The 17,849-nt window shown below is 53.6% G+C and overlaps 1 protein-coding gene across 1 annotated transcript; it reads left to right on the forward strand.

Moving 5' to 3' along the window:
- Nucleotides 1-10,462: 10,462 nt before the first annotated feature.
- LOC101000844 (serine hydrolase-like protein 2) lies at nucleotides 10,463-17,018 on the forward strand. The gene is made up of 8 exons (XM_031661266.1): nucleotides 10,463-10,569; nucleotides 11,506-11,655; nucleotides 11,800-11,913; nucleotides 12,611-12,630; nucleotides 13,062-13,136; nucleotides 14,901-15,010; nucleotides 16,397-16,476; nucleotides 16,629-17,018. The coding sequence occupies exons 1-8, from the start codon at nucleotides 10,566-10,568 to the stop codon at nucleotides 16,745-16,747; spliced, it is 672 nt and encodes a 223-aa protein (XP_031517126.1). The 5' UTR covers nucleotides 10,463-10,565; the 3' UTR covers nucleotides 16,748-17,018.
- The last annotated feature ends 831 nt before the right edge of the window (nucleotides 17,019-17,849 follow it).

Below are 17,849 nucleotides of genomic sequence, written 5' to 3' on the forward strand. Positions count from 1 at the left end.
TCCTGACTTCAGGTGATCTGCCTGCCTGGACCTCCCCACCTGCTGGGATTACAGGCATGAGCCACCACGCCTAGCCTGGAAATGGAAGTTTGACAGAGGTCATCAAGTTAAAATGAAGTTATTAGGGTGGGCTTTAATCCAGTATGACTGGTGTCCTCACAAAAAGGGGAAATTTGGACACAGAGACACACACACACAGGAAAGATGATGTGAAAACACAGAGAGGGGCCAGGTGCAGTGGCTCACGCTTGGAATCACAGCACTTAGGGAGGCCGAGGCAGGCAGATCACCTGAGATCAGGAGTTAGAGACCAGCCTGGCCATCATGGTGAAACCCCATCTCTATTAAAAATACAAAAAAAATTAGCTGGGAATGGTGACGGTCGCCTGTAATCCCAGCTACTTAGGAGGCTGAGGCATGAGATTCGCTTGAACCTGGAAGGCAGAGGTTACAGGAAGCCAAGATCACAGTCATTGCACTCTGGCCTGGGCAACAGAGCAAGACTCCATCTCAAAAAAAAAAAAAAAAAAAATTGTACCAGCCCCTGAGAATCACCAAAGGTAACAGAGGAGGGCCAAGTCAAAGCCACAGAGTATGGAAGCCTCAGATGAAGTTCAAAGCCATACAGTCGTAAGGAATGCTCGGAGTTGGTAACACAGCAAGTTAATATCTTTGGGAAGACATGCACAGCTACAGTCATGGAATAAGATTCCTCCTGAGAGTGAAACTCTACAGTGAACACCAGCTACAGTGCATTGAAGCAGACATTATGCAAACACTACAAGAGAAAGGGCACTTGGTCTTAGACCAGCGAAGCCCGTGGGCCCTCGGTGTGGTAGTCTCCATGTATCTGTAGGAAGAGTAGGTCAGTGGCTGGTCAGCATTAGATAAAACAGTCAACAAAGCCAGCTCTGGCTATGTCCATAGCTCATGGCAACTCACTTCCTCCAGCTACTCGGGCCAACATCCGTGGGTCATCCCTGACTCCTCCCACCCTCACAACACCCAGCAGCAAATCCTGTTGGCTCCACTTCAAAACAGATTCTGGGCCCGGCGCTGTGGTTCACCCCTGTAATCCCAGTACTTTGAGGGGCTGAGGAGGGTGGATCACTTGAGGTCAGGAGTTTGAAACCAACCTGGCCAACATGATGAAACCCCATCTCTACTAAAAATACAAAAAATTGCTAGGTGTGGTGGTGGGCACCTGTAATCCCAGCTACTCGGGAGGCTGAGGCAGGAGAATGGCTTGAACCCGGGAGATGGAGGTTGCAGTGAGCCGAGATCATGCCATTGCACTCCACTCTGGGCAACAAGCGTGAAACTCCGACTCAGTAAATAAATAACCACATCATTTCTATTTGACATTCTCTCTGGATGTATATATGCAAATTTCCCTTTTTCCTAAGGACACCCGTCATATTGGAATATGGCCCAGCCTGATGTCTTAATTTTAACTTGTTCACCTCTGAGAAGAACCTATCCCCAAATAAGATGACATTCTGAGGTAGTAGGAGTTGGAACTTCAACATGCGAATTTAGTCGGGGGAACAAGTCACAGCTCAAACCATTACAGTCCTACCAAATTGTGAGCTAACAATGGGTGCTATAGCTACTAAATTTGGTGTAATAGTGTGTGCCTGTAGTCCCAGCTACTCAGGGCGCTGAGGCAAGAGGATGGCTTGAGCCCAGGAGTTCAAGGCTGCAGTGAGCTATGACTGCTCCACAGTACCCTAGTCTGGGTGATCTTGTCTCTCAAAAAAAAAAAACCCCAACAACAACAACAACAACAAAAAAAGCCGGGCGCCGAGGCTCACACCTGTAATCCTAGCACATTGGAGGCCAAGGCGGACAGATCACGAGGTCAGGAGTTCAAGACCAGCCTGGACAACATGGTGAAACCCTGTCTCAACTAAAAAATACAAAGGCTGGGCGCGGTCGCTCACACTTGTAATGCCAGCACTTTTGGAGGCCGAGGCGGGCAGATCATGAGGTCAGGAGATCAAGATCATCCTGGCTAACACAGTGAAACCCTGTCTCGACTAAAAATACAAAAAATTAGCCAGGTGTGGTGGGTGGGCCCCTGTAATCCCAGCTACCCGGGAGGCTGAGGCAGGAGAATCGCTTGAAAATTGGAAGGCAGAGGTTGCAGTGGGCTGAGATTGCGCCACTTCACTCCAGCCTGGGCGACAAGAGTGAAGCTCTGTCTCAAAAAAAAAGAAAAAGAAAAAGGCTGGGCGCGGTGACTCATGCCCCTAATCGCAGCACTTTGGGAGACCAAAGCAGGGGGATCACCTAAGGTCGGGAGTTCAAGATCAGCCTGGCTAACATGGTGAACTCCCATCTCTACTAAATATACAAAATTAGCTGGACGTGGTGGCGCATGCCTGTCATCCCAGCTACTCTGGAGGCTGAGGCAGGAGAATTGCTTGAACCCAGGAGGCAGAGGTTTCAGTGAGCCAAGATCACAGCCATTGCACTCCAGCCTGGGCAACAGAGCAAGACTCCATCTCAAAAAAAAAGAAAAAAAAGAATTGTACTAGCCCTTGAGAATCACCAAAGGTAGCAGAGGAGGGCCAAGTCAAAGCTACAGAGTATTGAAGCCTCAGATGAAGTTCAAAGCCATATAGTCGTAAGGAATCCTAGGAGTTGGTAACAGCGAGTGAGTATCTTTGGGTAGACATGCGCAGCTACAGCTGTGGAATAAATTTCCTCGTGAGAGTGAAACTCTACAGTGAACACCACATAGTGCATTGAAGCAGACATTATGCAAACACTTGAAGAGAAAGGGCACTTGGTCTCAGACCAGCGAAGCCCGTGGGCCCTCGGTGTGATACTCCCAATGTATCTGTGGGAAGAGTAGGTCAGTGGCTGATCAGCATTAGATAAAACAGTCAACAAAGCCAGCTCCGGCTGTACCCATAGCTCATGGCAACTCACTTCCTCCCAGCTGCTCAGGCCAGCATCCCGTGAGTCTGACTCTCCACCCTACAATACAGCAGCAAATCCTGTTTGCTCCCAGCTATAAAATTCTAGGCCTGGCTGTGGACTGCCTGCCAATCCCAGGACTTTGAGGGGGCTGAGGAGGGTGGATCACTTCAGATCCAGGAGTTTAGAGCCAGCCTGGCCAGCATGATGAAACATCTCCTGAAATACAAAAATTAGCGAGGAGGTGTGGTGGGCGTGGCCTGAGTCCCAGCTACTCGGGGAGGCTGAGGCAGGAGAATAGCTTGAACCCAGGAGGCGGGGTTTGCAGTGAGCTGAGATTGCGCCACTGCACTCCAGCCTGGGTGACAAAGCTCAGACACTATCTCAAAAAGTTCTAAGAAATCTGGGAAGAGAAAAAGAAAAGTAGGAAAGGACATTAAAAATACAGCTGATCCTCAGATATATAAAAATGGTCGTAATTTATAAAGAAAAACAATTCATAGCTGGTCTGTTTCACCTATCAAATTGACACAGTTTCAAGGCTGGATCTGGTCATCTGTCAAGGCCATGGGAAGGGGAGGCAGCCTTTCTGAATTACTGAGGAGGAAGCAGAGATAGGACAGTCTAGTGATGCAGAACATCTAGAAGCCAATGATGTGTTTAGCTTTTGCCCCGACTCTCCCACGGCTGGGAAGTTACCTCCGCAGTTGCATGCTAGTCATTTAGACATTGTCTGTAAAGAAGCCAAAACATGGGAAACTTTCCAATATTCTCTCTGTAGAGGGTAGACAAATACAACCGTGGAATATTCACCCAGCAGAAGACTTCACAAGTATAAAAAGATAAGAGGCAGCTTTGAAGTTTTTTTTTTTTTGACAAATACAGGAGAAGCTCAGGGTATATTGCTACAAGGTGCAGAACAGGCATTATACAGCCAGCCTCCAGCTGAGATGGGGGTCTCCCACTCTGTCACCCCAGGCTGGAGTGCAGTGGCACAATCTTGGCTCCTGCCAACCTCTGCCTCCTGGGTTCCAGCTCCTGCCCCTCCAGCCTCAGAGTAGCTGGGATTACAGGAAGCATCGCCACACGCAGCTAATTTTGCATTTTAGTAGAGACAGGGTTTGGCCGTGTTGGCCAGGCTGGTCTTGAACCCTGACCTCAGGTGATCCGCCGCTCCCAAAGTGAGGTGGATTACAGAGTGTGAACCACCACATCCGGCCAAGAGGAAGTTTCTTAAAGCGGAATTGGTGAAATAGGGTGGGCGGGACAGAGGGTAAAAACAAAGTAGCCCTGTTGGGCGCAGTAAGCTCATGCCTGTAATCCAAAGCGCTACAGGGAGGCTGGAAGGGGCAGATCACTTGAGCTCAGGAGTTTGAGTCCAGCCTGGACAGCATGGGAGGTGAGCCTGTCTCTACCAAAAAAATACAAAAAGTGGGCTGGGCTGCTCCGCCCTGTAATCCCAACACTTGCAGGAGTAGGTGGGATCCCATGAGTCAGGAGTTCAAAGAGAGGCTGGCCAATGGGGTGAAACCTGGAGTCTCTGGCCAGAAATTAGCCAGGCCTGGTGGCTGCTGAAATCCCAGCTGCTTGGGAGGCTGGGGGCAGGAGGTGATTGAACCTGAGGAGGTGGGAGGGTTGCAGTGAGGCTGAGTCGCACCACTGCACTCCAGCCTGGGGCAGCAGAGCCAACTCTGTCTCAAGCCAACAAAATAAAATAACCAATGATGGCCGAAATACAGCATCAAAATTATATGGAACTACAGCTAAAATTTTTTAGAAGTTAGGCGTTTAGGCCCGTGTGGTGAAACCATTCCTGTCCCAGCAGCACTCTGAGAGGCTAAAGTGGGAGGATTGTTAAGCCCAGGAGTTCAAGACTCAATCTCTACAAAAAAATCAAAAATTAGCCAGGCATGGTGGTGCATGCCTGTAGTCTCAGCTACTTGGAAGGCTGAGGTAGGAGGATCATTTGAGCCCAGGAGGTCAAGGCTCCAGTGAGCCGTTACTGCGCCACTGCAGTCAGCCTGGGCCACAGAATGAGACCCTGTCTCAAAAGAAAAAGAAAAGAAATTTAGAGCATTAAATGCATGTATTGAAGCTGGGTGTAGTGGTGCATGCCTGTAGTTCCAACTACTCTGGAGACTGAGGTGGGAGGATTACTTGAGCCTGGGCGTTTGAGGCTGCAGTGAACTGTGACTGTGCCACGGCACTTCAGACTGGGTGACAGAGCAAGACCTTTTCTCTAAAAACAAAAAAAACTGGCCAGACCCAGTGGCTCACACCTGTAATCCCAGCACTATGGGAGGCCAAAGCAGGCGAATCACTTGAGGTCAGGAGTTCAAGACCAGCCTGACCAACATGGTGAAGCCCCATCTCTACTAAAAATACAAAAATTAGCTGGGCACGGTGGCAAATGCCTGTAATCCCAGCTACTTGGGAGGCTAAGGCGGGAGAATTGCTTGAGCCCAGGAGGCAGAGGTTGCAGTGAGCTGAGATTGCACCACTGCACTCCAGCCTGGGTAACAGAGCGAGACTCTGTCTCAAAAAAGAAAAGAGAGAGAGAGGAAAGAAAGAAAAGAAAGAAAAGAAAAGAAAGAAAGAAAGAAAAAGAAAGAAAGAAAGAAAAAAAGACAGACAGACGGACAGACAGAAAGACAGACCTCTATCTCTACCAAAAAAAAAATTGTTTAAAGATTAGCTGGGCATCGTGGTCCGTTCCTGTAGCCCTAGCTACTTGGGAGATTTGAAATGAGGATCCCTTGAACCCAGGTGTTCAAGGCTACAATGATTGCGCCACTGCTCTCCAACCTGGGTGACAGAGCAAGACCCTGCACCAAAAAAAAAAAAGTAAAGCAAAGCAAAACACGCTCATTAACACTCTCATTAATGACTGTACATTTTGCCCGGGGAGGTGGCTCACATCTGTAATCCCAGCAATTTGGGAGGCTGAGGCAGGGGGATCACCTGAGGTCAGGAGTTTGACACCAGCCTGGCCAATATGGCGAAACCCCATCTCCACTAAAAATACAAACATTAGCTGGGCATGGTGGAGGGTGCCTGTAATCCAAGCTACTCCGGAGGCTGCGGCAGGAAAATCACTGGAACCTGGGAGGCGGAGGTTGCAGTGAGCCAAGATCTCCCCCCTGCTCTCCAACGTGAGCGACAGAGCGAGACTACGTCTCAAAAAAATAAATAAATGACTGTACATTTCAGTGTACACATATTTGCTAGCCCCCCATGTTTGTTTGTCTTTAAATCTTATGTTCTTCACGGTGAAACCCTGTCTCTACTAAAAATAAAAATTAGCTGGGCGTGGTGGCAGATATCTGTAATCCCAGCTACTCGGGAGGCCGAGGCAGGAGAATTGCTTGAACCTGGGAGGCGGAGGATGCGGTGAGCCGAGATGGCGCCATTGCACTCAAGCCTGGGCAACAAGAGTAGATGTCCGTCTCACCAAAAAAATAAAAAATTAAAAAATAAATAAATCTAATGTTCTTGGTCATGTCTATTCCAGGGTCCAGTCCAGGATACGACATTGCATTTAGTGTCAGGGATTGTTTTTATTTCACTGACTTAGCTTGGGGGCCTTGTCTTGCTGATGAAGGAGGAACTCCTGGGAAACATTTCTGTCTCACAAGTGGTTATGTGAACACTTCATACACTCCTATCTTTCTGGATGCAGCTACTATGTTGCCATAAATAAGGTGTGAGAAGATAAGAGCTTAAGAATTCCTGACAGAATCCACGCCCTCCCCCACCCCTGCTTGCTGCTGCTTTTGTGAGCCCTTTTAGGGAGACTGGGAGAGGAAGTTCTTAGCAGTTCTCAGCCAATTCAACCTGCAGACATTGATTGAGGCCCTACTGTGGTAGACGCTATTGGAAAAAACAAAGTTGAGTGAAACCTTTTTCCACTTTTTAGGGCAGACATCCAGCCAGAGAGGCAGCCAGACCCAACGGACTGCCATACCAGATAGGGGTGAGAGGCAGGTGGCAGCATGCGTGTCACATGGGAGGATGGGGAGAGCGCCTCCTGGAGCAGGTGATTCTGAACCATGCCTTACAAGAAGGGTATGATTTCAGTGGTAAAGGCAAAGGGGAACCGTGTTCTGGGCTGAAGGAACGGTGTAAGCAAGGATACAGGAGTGTGAAAATTGGGGGCAGGTGCATACAATAGGCATCCCAGCATTCCTGGAATTGAATGTGGTATAAAGGAGAGCGGGCCCAGAGAAGGCTTTCCATGCCGGGGCAGGAATCCACCTCCCTCCAGCCGGCGGTGAGAAGCACCGGAGACTCCCACACAGGGAAGTAAGATCGGAGTTCCAGCTGAGCTCCAGCGGGGAGCTGGTGGCATGGCGCGAAGTGATTTCTCTTGTCTTCTTGGGGTGACGACAAGCCAGCCCAGGGGGTGGGAGGAGGGGAGGGTCACAGGAATGGAAGTGAAGACAGGCAGGTGGGGAAAGGCCGAGGTGTGATAACAGGATGTGAGTGTGAAGATGAGGATGGGGGGTGGAAGTGGGGGGACTGAGGCCACGAATCTGCCAGACAGAGAAGGGACTGGGTGCACCTGTGTTGAAGGGGCTGGTGGAGCCACAACAGATTGAGGTGAAGATGCTGGAGGTCAGGTCCCCATCCCGGGGTCAGGCTGGAGCCTGGTGCCCAGGCATAAATTTGGTGTCATCAGTGAAGAGGGGGTGCGGATGGGTCCTCAGGGCTGAAGAGGAAAGAGACGAACCCACCTCACAGGGGTTCATGTCTCAATGCCTCTGTCACCCCAGGATCTTCGACCCCTTGCATAACTTGTAAAAGGGTCCAGGCCCATGGAAAGCCAAACTGTTTACTGAACTGATGGACTGTACCGTGCATGGACCTTTCTAGAAGCAGTCCTGTCATCTCCCAGCTCCTAGCTTCCCCAGGGCCCCACCACTCAGAATAAGGGCCAAGCTCCTCGGCCCCACATGCAAGGCCCGTCGTAACCTCGTGCCACCCCAAGCCCCAGTCCATCGCCCGCCCTTGCCCACTGTTTCTAGCCATTGATAACCTTCCCTGCATTGCGGCTCCACCGGGAAGCTCCCTTAACTTCTGCAGCCCAATGTCTTCTCTGTCTCCAGGGGTCGGCTCCCCTGTCCCGGTCCAGGGAGAACTCGCTCCACAGATCTCTCCCCGCCTCGGAGTACTGTACGGTGGCTCCCCACTCACGAGCGCTGCCGGACTGGAGCCCGAGGGACCACATCCCATTTACTCCCAGAGCTTCCAACTAGCAAATGGTACTGAAGGAACAGGAAGTCCTGTTTTGAGAGCCCCCCAGCTAAACTGGGGTTTCAGTACCAGAGCAGCCAGCAACCTGCCCTAAGCAGAAAGGTAGGGGGCTAGACGTGGGTGCGTGCAGTGCACCTTACACAGGATACTTCTTGTAACTAGTGGACAACCTCATGCCTAGTGTCTGACCTATGACCAGAGATCCCTCACATGGGAAAGGCCTTTGTGGCTCTGCTGAGACTTGTGTCCAGTTTATGCTGCCTGCCTATCGGGCTGGCCCCGGGAGCCCGGCCTTGGGCAGCGCCTGGTTGTTCTGGTGGAAAGTGCAAATTCAACCCACCACTGCAGCAACACACAAGTCCAGAGATTTTTAATACAGAACATGGGCAAGGAAAGTGTAGAGAGACTGGAGGGAAGTCCTCATCCCTGGTCATGGGAGGCGGGAGTGAAGAGTCAGGCAGAAAGAGCGCGTGGCGACTAACAGCAGGTAGAAGGGAATGGTCAGGGGCCAGTAAGTTTGCTGGCTGTTCTTTTTATTTTTTTTATTTTTATTTTTATTTTTTTTTTTTTTGAGACGGAGTCTCGCTCTGTCGCCCAGGCTGGTGTGCAGTGGCGCGATCTCGGCTCACTGCAAGCTCCGCCTCCCGGGTTCACGCCATTCTCCTGCCTCAGCCTCCCGAGTAGCTGGGACTACAGGCGCCCGCCACCTCGCCCGGCTAGTTTTTTGTATTTTTTAGTAGAGACGGGGTTTCACCGTGTTAGCCAGGATGGTCTCGATCTCCTGACCTCGTGATCCACCCGTCTCGGCCTCCCAAAGTGCTGGGATTACAGGCTTGAGCCACCGCGCCCGGCCGGCTGTTCTTTTTAAAGGAAGCACGGGGAAAGCAGGAGTGCAGTCTGCTAGGCACTAGAGATGCCTCTAAGTGTTTTATTTTTTAGTGGTTGTGGTGGTGGCGTGGGGGAGTCTCACTATGTTGCCCAGCCCTGGTCTCAAACTCCTAGCCTCAAGCGATCTTCTTACCTTGGATTACAGGCCTGAGCCTATTCCCACCCTGTCAGACCTCTAACTTCTTATCTCTGCAGTCATTTGGGTGTGGTATAGGCCTGGAAACTGCCAAGGGTGCCTGAGCCCTGCTGCTTGTAGGAAAAAATTAAATCTTACCAAAATGGACGCCAAGGCAACATAAAATTATAAGAATTCACTACCAGTACTTGGCCAGGTGTTGCAGCTCACGCCTATAATCCCAGCACTTTGGGAGGCCGAGTCGGGCGGATCACAAGGTCAGGAGATGGAGACCATCGTGGCTAACACAGTGAAAACCCGTCTCTACTAAAAACCCCCCAGAAAATTAGCCCGGGCGTGGTGGCATGCGCCTGTAGTCCCAGCTACTCAGGAGGCTGAGGCAGGAGAATGGTGTGAACCCGGGAGGCGAAGGTTACAGTGAGCGGAGATTGTGCCACTGCACTCCAGCCTGGGCAACGGAGCGAGACTCCGTTTCAAAAAAAAAAAAAAAAAAAAGTTCACTACCAGTACATGTTCTTATTTGTCCTAGACTTGCCACTATTTCAGACTCAAAGGGTGCACTTCCCCTCTTTTGTGGTAGGATTTAGTGCATGAATCTGCTCACCCCAAACATCCTCTTCTGAACTTGGGGTTTTCGATCCTTTCCAGGCAGATATTGTTTATAATCCCTCAGCTGGAGGGTTCCTCTGGGTCCCCAGCTTATACATTCATTTGTTCACCTATACAACAACCATTAAGACTTGCTTGTCCAGGCTCTGCTGAGGACCCCAGAACACGGTGGGTACCCGGTGGTCTCAGGCTGTCGGTCAGGGGGCCTAGTAAGCCACTAAACAAAGAGTAGCCTTCAGCCCTGCATCGCGGGCCAGCGAACACTCAGAGGCCCAACTCGCTGTGGCTGCTCCCCAGGCCTGGTCCCGCAAGGACATGGGGGCGGCCGTCAGGACTGCCCAGGGATTGGGGCCCTGCTGGCTTCCAGCCGGTGGGCGCCGACAAGGTGGTGCGAAGGCGGGGCCTGGCGGGTGGGGCGGGGGCCTTCCTGGGGTGGAGCCGGCGGAGTGTAAGCAGGGCCCGCCCGGGGGCGCTAGCAGGGTGGTGAGAAGGCGGGGCCTTCTGAATGCGGACGGGGACTGTAGGAGTTGCAGGGCCTGCGTGGGGCGGGGCGGGGCGGCCTAGGGGTGGGGCCGGCCGGGGCGCAGGGAGGGCGGTGTGAAGGCGGGGTGTGAGGTGTGGAGGCGTGGCCTGCATGGGGCGGGGCGGAGCGGGAGAGACTAGAGGCAGCACCTGGAAGAGCGGGCGTCGCTCCCCTCCGGCGACTGAGCCAGGTGTGAGGGCGTGACGGCTGCGCATTCGCGGGAAAAGAGCGATGGGTGAGAACGCTGCACCAGGTCTCCTTAGACTCCAGTGGGACCAGGAGGCCTCGCGCGAGCGCCCTGCTGCCCACCCACCTGATTGGGACTGTGGAGGAGGGCGGGATGGAGTGGAGGGTTCGAGGACCGCGTCGCCCTCCTGGGTGTCGCAGCTCCTTCCTCGGCAGTCCCGGGGCATAAGAGCGCGACCGGCCGGGAGGTGGGGGCCCCGGGACACGGCCGCATGTGGCCTCGCAGGGTTCCACGAGCCCCTGAGTTAGCCGAACGTGCGCGTGGGTGTCGGGGGCGCGCAGGTCTCCAGCCCGGCAGGGACAGCGGAGGCTACGAGCTCTGGGGGCAGTGGTGGGTCCTGGAGTCCCACCACCTACCCTAAATTTCCACTCCGTCCCTGTCGCCCAGTGTGATCTTGGGCATGTACTGCAGCGCCCAGTGCCTCAGTTTCCCACTCTGTGGAGTGAGAGTGACAGTGGTCCCACCTGCTGCATGTGTGAGGCTTTCTCACCCCTCTGGCCCTTGGGAAAGGCTAAGGAAACTGGCTGTTGACTCTGTTTACTCCGGTTTTACAGGAAAGGAAACTGAGTCTCAAGACAGTTTAGTACTTTGTCCAAGGTCACCCAGCCTGCAAGTGGTAGGGTCCGGGCATGACCAGCGCACCGACCCCAGCACATTCTAGAAGGTCCTCACCCAGTTTAAATGGGGTGCATGCTGTGAGGCCTGCCTCAGGTTTTTCTGGCTTACCTTATCTTTCCCTCCTCTGGGAGTCTCCACACCCATGTCTGGCTCTCTCTCCCCATAACCTTCTGGGGGCAACTAAAGGTCGGAGTCTCTCTGGACACGACCCCTGGCTCAAGCACAGCAGGCAGAGATAAGGGGCTCAGGGAGCACCAGCTTCATGGATGAAAGAGAAGGAATGAAAGAGCCGGCTCTGTCTTTCAGGTCTGATCTCAGAGCTGAAGCTGGCTGTGCCCTGGGGCCACATCGCAGCCAAAGCCTGGGGCTCCCTGCAGGGCCCTCCAGTTCTCTGCCTGCACGGCTGGCTGGACAATGCCAACTCCTTCGACAGACTCATCCCTCTTCTCCCGCAAGGTGTGAGGCTGGGGCTGAAGGGAAGTCCAGGGGGAAAGTGGGCAAGAAGGTGAGGGGGGAGGTCTGTAGGGGAGTGAGGAGGGCGGGGAGACAGCTGGCATAGACACCTCTTCCTGCCCTCCAACCTGCTTCTGTCTGTTTCAGACTTTTATTATGTAGCCATGGATTTCGGAGGTCATGGGCTCTCGTCCCATTACCGCCCAGGTGTCCCATATTACCACCAGACTTTTGTGAGTGAGATCCGAAGAGTTGTGGCAGGTAAGAAGCAGTGTATTTTTTGGCACGAGGTTGCTCTGGGACACCCCCTCTTAGCATTGGAGTGGGGTAGGATCCAGGAAGCTGCACTGGCCTGGGAGTGGGGCCTGGGCTCTGGCCCCAGGTCTGCCAGCAATTCACGGGAGATCTTAGGAAAGTTGAAGAGTTTGCTTCCTCCTGTGGGTCCCCCAAGCTGGTCTCCTGGGTGGACACCCTAGATGCTGGGAAGGGATTATAGCCGAGGTACGGCTTGAGAGGCCCGGGCTGAGCCTGTGGGGCCTTCTAGCTCCTTGTGTTTCCAGCCTTGAAATGGAATCAATTCTCATTCTGGGCCACAGCCGGTGAGTACACACTGACCAGCGGCTGACTGGGCCCGGAATAGGGCTGGGAGGGAAGGATAGGAGCTACTGCCCCACCGCTTTCCCCTGCGCTTATGAGATCTGCAGAGAGAGATGACAGCATCAGAGATTGACCACTGCGTCCTCTGACCTCAGGCAACTGTTGCAAGGGACACAGAGATGAGGGAAATGTGGTCTTTTGAGTAGTCGGGTCTGATGACGGGGCCATCGTGACCTGATAGTGAGCCCCCACCACCCATCTGGAGCCCCCCTCTCCCTCCGCCACTGGTGGGAAGAAGCTTTAGGGTTTGCAGCTGGGGAGGGAGTGAGGGAATGTCACCAACGGCTCTTCTGTCCCCCAGGTGGCATTGTGGGCGGAATGGTGAGTAGATGGCTTTGTCTGGCCAACTAGGGGTCCCTCGGGTGGGGTAGGGATGGTAGCACAGAGGAGGAAGGAGAAGGTACCTGGGACAGGAAGTGCCTCGTCCTATCACAGTAATAGTCATTATACCAGGAAGTTGGTGTAAACGGTGGAGACTTCTGGTAGAGTTAATGTTTTCACGCCCCCATACCCTGTCCCAGAGCACCCTGGAGTCCCACCATCGCCAGGGTCTGCAGCTCAGTGCTAGGTGCAGACTTGCGGGTGGTGGGGGAAGGCACACCATAGGATAGAATATTCTCCTTCTGGCCCCTTGGTCAGCACCCTCCCCGAGCCTAAAAGATGTTTCCAGGAACTCCAGGGTCCCCTGGGAAAGGCGGGAGAGTCCTTTCCTTCTTCCCCCTATTCATTCTCCCCTTCTGCTGTCCTCACAGTTTTCCTGCATCTTCCCTGAGATGGTGAATAAACTTATCTTGCTGGACTCGCCGCTGCTTCTCCTGGAATCGAATGTGAGAAGCGGGGCTTTCGTGCGTGCTGTCATTAGGGAGGGCCCTGGACCCCAGGCAGAAGTGCTCTGTTCATCTCCTTTGGTGGACACTAGGGGAGGCGGGAGGAGGCAGAGGTGGGAAAGGGGAGTCAGGGACCCGCTCTCCACCAGAGGACAGCTCTCTGCTGCTTATACCCCTTGGAGTGGTCAGGAGAAGGGGTGTGGGGGACCCCTTGGAAACTGGACGTGTGGCTTGGGATCTGCAGAATGCCAGGCTGATCATGCAGTGGCAGGGGTGGAAGAGGCAGGAGCCATGGCTGGAGGATGTTGTAGGGCACACAGCTGGGCTTGAAGTACGCTGCTCACACCCAGTCGAATGCCTTTGCAGTGTGTACACGTTGCACCACCACACATGACAGTCCTAAAAGTGAATTGATGGAACAAGTACTGACCTCTCTGGCCACGACTACCTATAACCAGTACTGTCCCTGCATCTGGGTCCTGGCCTGGTTGTTTACCTGCTGGGTGACCCTTGGCAAGTTACTTTGCCTCTCCGGGCCTTAGTTCCCGCACCTGTAAAATGAGGTTGGGCTGAATGACGGCCAGCCCTGACATCCTGTCATTTTCTTGCCAAGGTCTCAGCCTCTCAGTTGTGACACAACTCCCATCAGTTTCAGGTTTTTTGTCCATAGAAGGACCACAGATCGGCCGGACGCGGTGGCTCATGCCTGTAATCCCAGCACTTTGGGAGGCCAAGGCGGGCGGATCACCTGAGGTCAGGAGTTTGAGACCAGCCTGACCGACATGGAGAAACCCTGTCTCTACTGAAAATACAAGATTAGCTGGGCGTGGTGGCACACGCCTGTAATTCCAGCTACTCAGGAGGCCGAGGCAGGAGAATCACTTGAACCCGGGAGGTGGAGGTTGTGGTGAATTGAGATCACGCCATCGCACTCCAGCCTGGATAACAAGAGTGAAACTCCATCTCCAAAAAAAAAAAAACGGAAAAAAAAAGGAAAAAAACAATAACCACAGATGCCATAAGGGCAAGAATCATGTCTATCTCTTTGTCACCTCACCCCGAACCCTGGCACCTAGGGAGGGCTCAGTAAATGTTCCTTGCATGAGCTCAGCTAGCTCAGGGACTATTGTGAGGATCCAGTTCACAGATGGCAGACAGCAGACACTCCCTTCTTTCTGCATTTCACCCACTGAATTGACAAGCGCAGTGCCCCCGGGGGCTTCCTCCTGGGTGAGTCAAGAGGGGCATTTGTTCCTCTTGTCCTCCATTCTCACGGGTGGGTAGATGGGAGTTGCCCCCTCTGCAGCCCCAGGCAGTGGGCCCGAGGCTGTCCTCACAGAGTGAGCCACGCATCCTGGGGGAGCTCGGAAGCCCCAGAACGGTGCCCTTTCCACCACTCCCTGTCTGCCACTGAGAATGATGGCATTTGTTGAACCAGAAGAAATCACCAACCCCGATGGTTCATGGCCTCTGGACCCTAATTTCATGCCTTTGCAAAGCACTCAACAGTTGACAGAGATTCCCCAACCTCCCCATCATCCCACCTGATCTCTTCAACTGTCCCTGGCCGCAGGCAAGACCAGGCTGGCTGTGACTGAGATGAAACAGAGACTGGTTCAGAATCGCGGGACTGACTAGCCAGAGCTGCGCCTGTGTCCACTTTGCTGAGAGCGGCTCAGCGACAGCAGAGGGCAGGGCTGGGAGGGGCGGAGGCCTCGTCTGCAGCCTGGATCCCTGCCCACCCAGCCAACTGTGCCTCCTTAGGAAGTGGAGAACTTGCTGACCTACAAGCAGAGAGCCATAGAGCACATGCTGCAGGTAGAGGCCTCCCAGGAGCCCTCGCGTGTGTACAGCCTGAAGCAGCTGCTGCAGAGGTGAGTGCCTGGTGTGGATGGGGAGCTGTGGGGTCCATGGGAGGACACCCTGTGAGATGTGGGGAAGCGTCTTTCTCCCTCTCACCCAACAAGCCTGTTTCTCTCTGGGGTCACGCTGAGCACCAGGCTTCCCAGGGTCTTCAGGGATGTTATCTCCTTTCCCTCTGCCCCTGCTCCGGCCATGCCCCTTACTTACTCCAGTACCCTCCCCACACCTCTCAGCCCCCGCCTCTCCCCGAGCACACGCTGCTTCCACGCCTTCTCTCCCCTCTGGGACTCCAGCCTGGGCTCCCTTAGCTGGAATTCTCCCCTGTGCTTGCTCACTGGCTTCCCCACTCCTGGGGGCCTCAGCTGGGAACCCTGCCCTGACACCCCCAGGCGAGCTGTCCCTTCCTGCCCTGCAGGTAACCACACTGTCCAATAAGAGCCTACTGACTCCCCTGGTTCCCGAGGCCTGTGAACCCCACAACCCCCACTATGGCTGACTTGGTCATGTTTGTGCCTCCTGCATCTGGCGGTGGGCCTGGTAGGTCGGAGCTCCACACATATTTGTTGTCTGACGGAGGAGAAGCCCCTCACTGCCCCACCACATGCACGCGCGCACACACACCGTGCCGCTGTAAACATGCCATTGAAACACGGGACACAGTCCAGGCACAGTGGCTCACATCTGTAATCCCAGCACACTGGGAAGCTGAGGTGGGAAGACAGCTTGAGCCCAGGAATTAGAGACCAGCATTGGCAACATAGCGAGACCCTGTATCAAAAAAAAAAAAAAAAATTAGCTGGTCACGGTGGCACACGCATGTGGTCCCAGCTACTCGGCAGCCTTAGTTGGGAGGATTGTGCAGCCCCAGGAAGTCAAGGCTGCAGAGAGCCATGATCATGTCACTGTACCCCAGCCTGGGTGACAGAGTGAGACCCTGTCTCAATTAAAAAGAAAACAAAAAAAACCACAGGACATATGCACTCTGTGTGGGTGACCTCCCTTTCACTGCACTTCTCTCCTTTTTTTTTTTGTTTTTGTTTTTTTGGAGACCAAGTCTCGCTCTGTTCCCCAGGCCAGAGTGCAGTGGCATGATCTCAACTCACTGCAACCTCCGCCTCCTGGGTTCAAGTGATTCTCATGCCTCAGCCTCCCAAGTAGTTGAGGTTACAGGCACACGCCACCACATCCAGCTAAGTTTTACATTTTTACTAGAGATGTGGTCTTACCATGTTGGCCAGGCTGCTCTTGAACTCCTGACCTCAGGTGATCCATCCGTCTCAAACTCCCGAAGTGCTGGGATTACAGGCATGAGCCACCATCCCTGGTCCTCCTCTCCTTTTTATCTGACCTCCTCTTTATTGGCCTCCAGGCACCCAGCGTCCTTCTGTCTCCCCCAGGTTACTGAAGAGCAATAGCCACTTGAATGAGGAGTGCGGGGAGCTCCTCCTGCAAAGAGGAACCACAAAGGTGACCACAGGTAAGGGACTCCACTGTCCAAGGCCGTTGTATATTTGTCACTGTTCTTACCGAGGATGTCAAGGACTTGCCCTAGACTGGGCAGGATACTAAGCACTTTGCAAACAGCATCTCACGAATCCCCTTCCTGCCTCACCCTCATCCCATTTACAGCAGGAAAAATGGACACAGCATTGCCAAGCGACCCAGGCGAGGCTATGCAGTTACTGCACATCCCAGAAAGCCACACTCTGGGAGAGTTTGATCAGGTATCTTGGACTAAATGTTGGTGAATGTTGCGGCCATGCTCTGCTGGACCTGGGGTGGGTGCCCAGCCCCAGGGGCAGGCTGTGAGGATGTCCCAGGGGCTGAGTGACTTGGGAGAGGCTTTTCACAATGGAGAGGTAGAGCTGGTGTGTCTTGGTTTCAGAGCAGCTTCTGGAAAATCAATTTCTATACTTTGCTTTTACTCAGGAATTTTTTTTCTTTCTTTCATTTTTATTTTTATTTTTTTTCTTTTGAGACAAGGTCTCACTCTGTCACGTAGGCTGGAGTGCAGTGGCACCATCATGGCTCACTGCAGCCTCCACCTCCCGGGCTCCAGACATCGTCCCACCTCAGCCTCCTCAGTAGCTGGGACTACAGGTGTGAGCCACTGTACCTGCCCAGGAAATCTTTTCTAAGGTGCGCTACAGGCCCGGCTCAGTGAGGCTGCAGTGAGCAAGAGCCCACCGTCCCTCTCTCATTGGGGCCAGACCTCCAGCATCACAACTCCAGGGGCCGCCGCTCACAAAGGGCACCCCCTGGAGTTGAGCAAGGAGGAGTCCGGGCAGAGGCCTAGATTCTTGGAAGAGAAGCAGATGATAAACCGGTCAACAGGCACATGAGCGGTTAGACATTCTCTGGATGTAACGAGGGAAATACACACGCTCTAGAAGAGACTGGTGGCGGGGCCTGCTCCAGAGGGGTGGTCCGGGAGGCAGCTCTCCCAGGGTGAGGGAACAGCTGGAGGGAGATGCTGTCGTCGGACGGAAAATGTGCTGAGCTGGGCGAAACAGCGTGGCTTCCTGACACGGCCAGCCGAGTGAACATGGGACAGCCCTTTCCCTTTTAGAGTCCCCTTGTGTGCTCAGGTGACAAACAAGGTCTTGGGTTTTTTGCGCTCATCGGATCAGGCGAGGTGGGCATGTGCCTTCCCTTTATAAAGTGCTGAGTGATGCAGGGGTCAGAAACTCCGGCACCTGGGGGTAGGTGGGGGGTGTTGTGGAGTCCACCATGCCGGCTGGGAGGGAGGCTATGGGATGTGTAGGGACTTTGGAGCTGGAGCCGGCCCACCCTGGCAGGCAGCTGGGCCAGTGCTAATCAAGTGGGAATTCAGTCTCATGTGGCCAGAAT

This window comes from Papio anubis, unplaced genomic scaffold (genome assembly GCF_008728515.1).
Source record: "Papio anubis isolate 15944 unplaced genomic scaffold, Panubis1.0 scaffold1198, whole genome shotgun sequence".
NCBI lineage: Eukaryota > Metazoa > Chordata > Mammalia > Primates > Cercopithecidae > Papio > Papio anubis.

What these genes read in the sequence shown, in the direction of transcription:
- LOC101000844 (XM_031661266.1), top strand. An exon ending in CATCCCTCTTCTCCCGCAAG is followed by an intron (nt 11,656 to 11,799) that starts GTGTGAGGCTGG and finishes TGTCTGTTTCAG; the next exon opens with ACTTTTATTATGTAGCCATG. An exon ending in TGCTTCTCCTGGAATCGAAT is followed by an intron (nt 13,137 to 14,900) that starts GTGAGAAGCGGG and finishes GTGCCTCCTTAG; the next exon opens with GAAGTGGAGAACTTGCTGAC.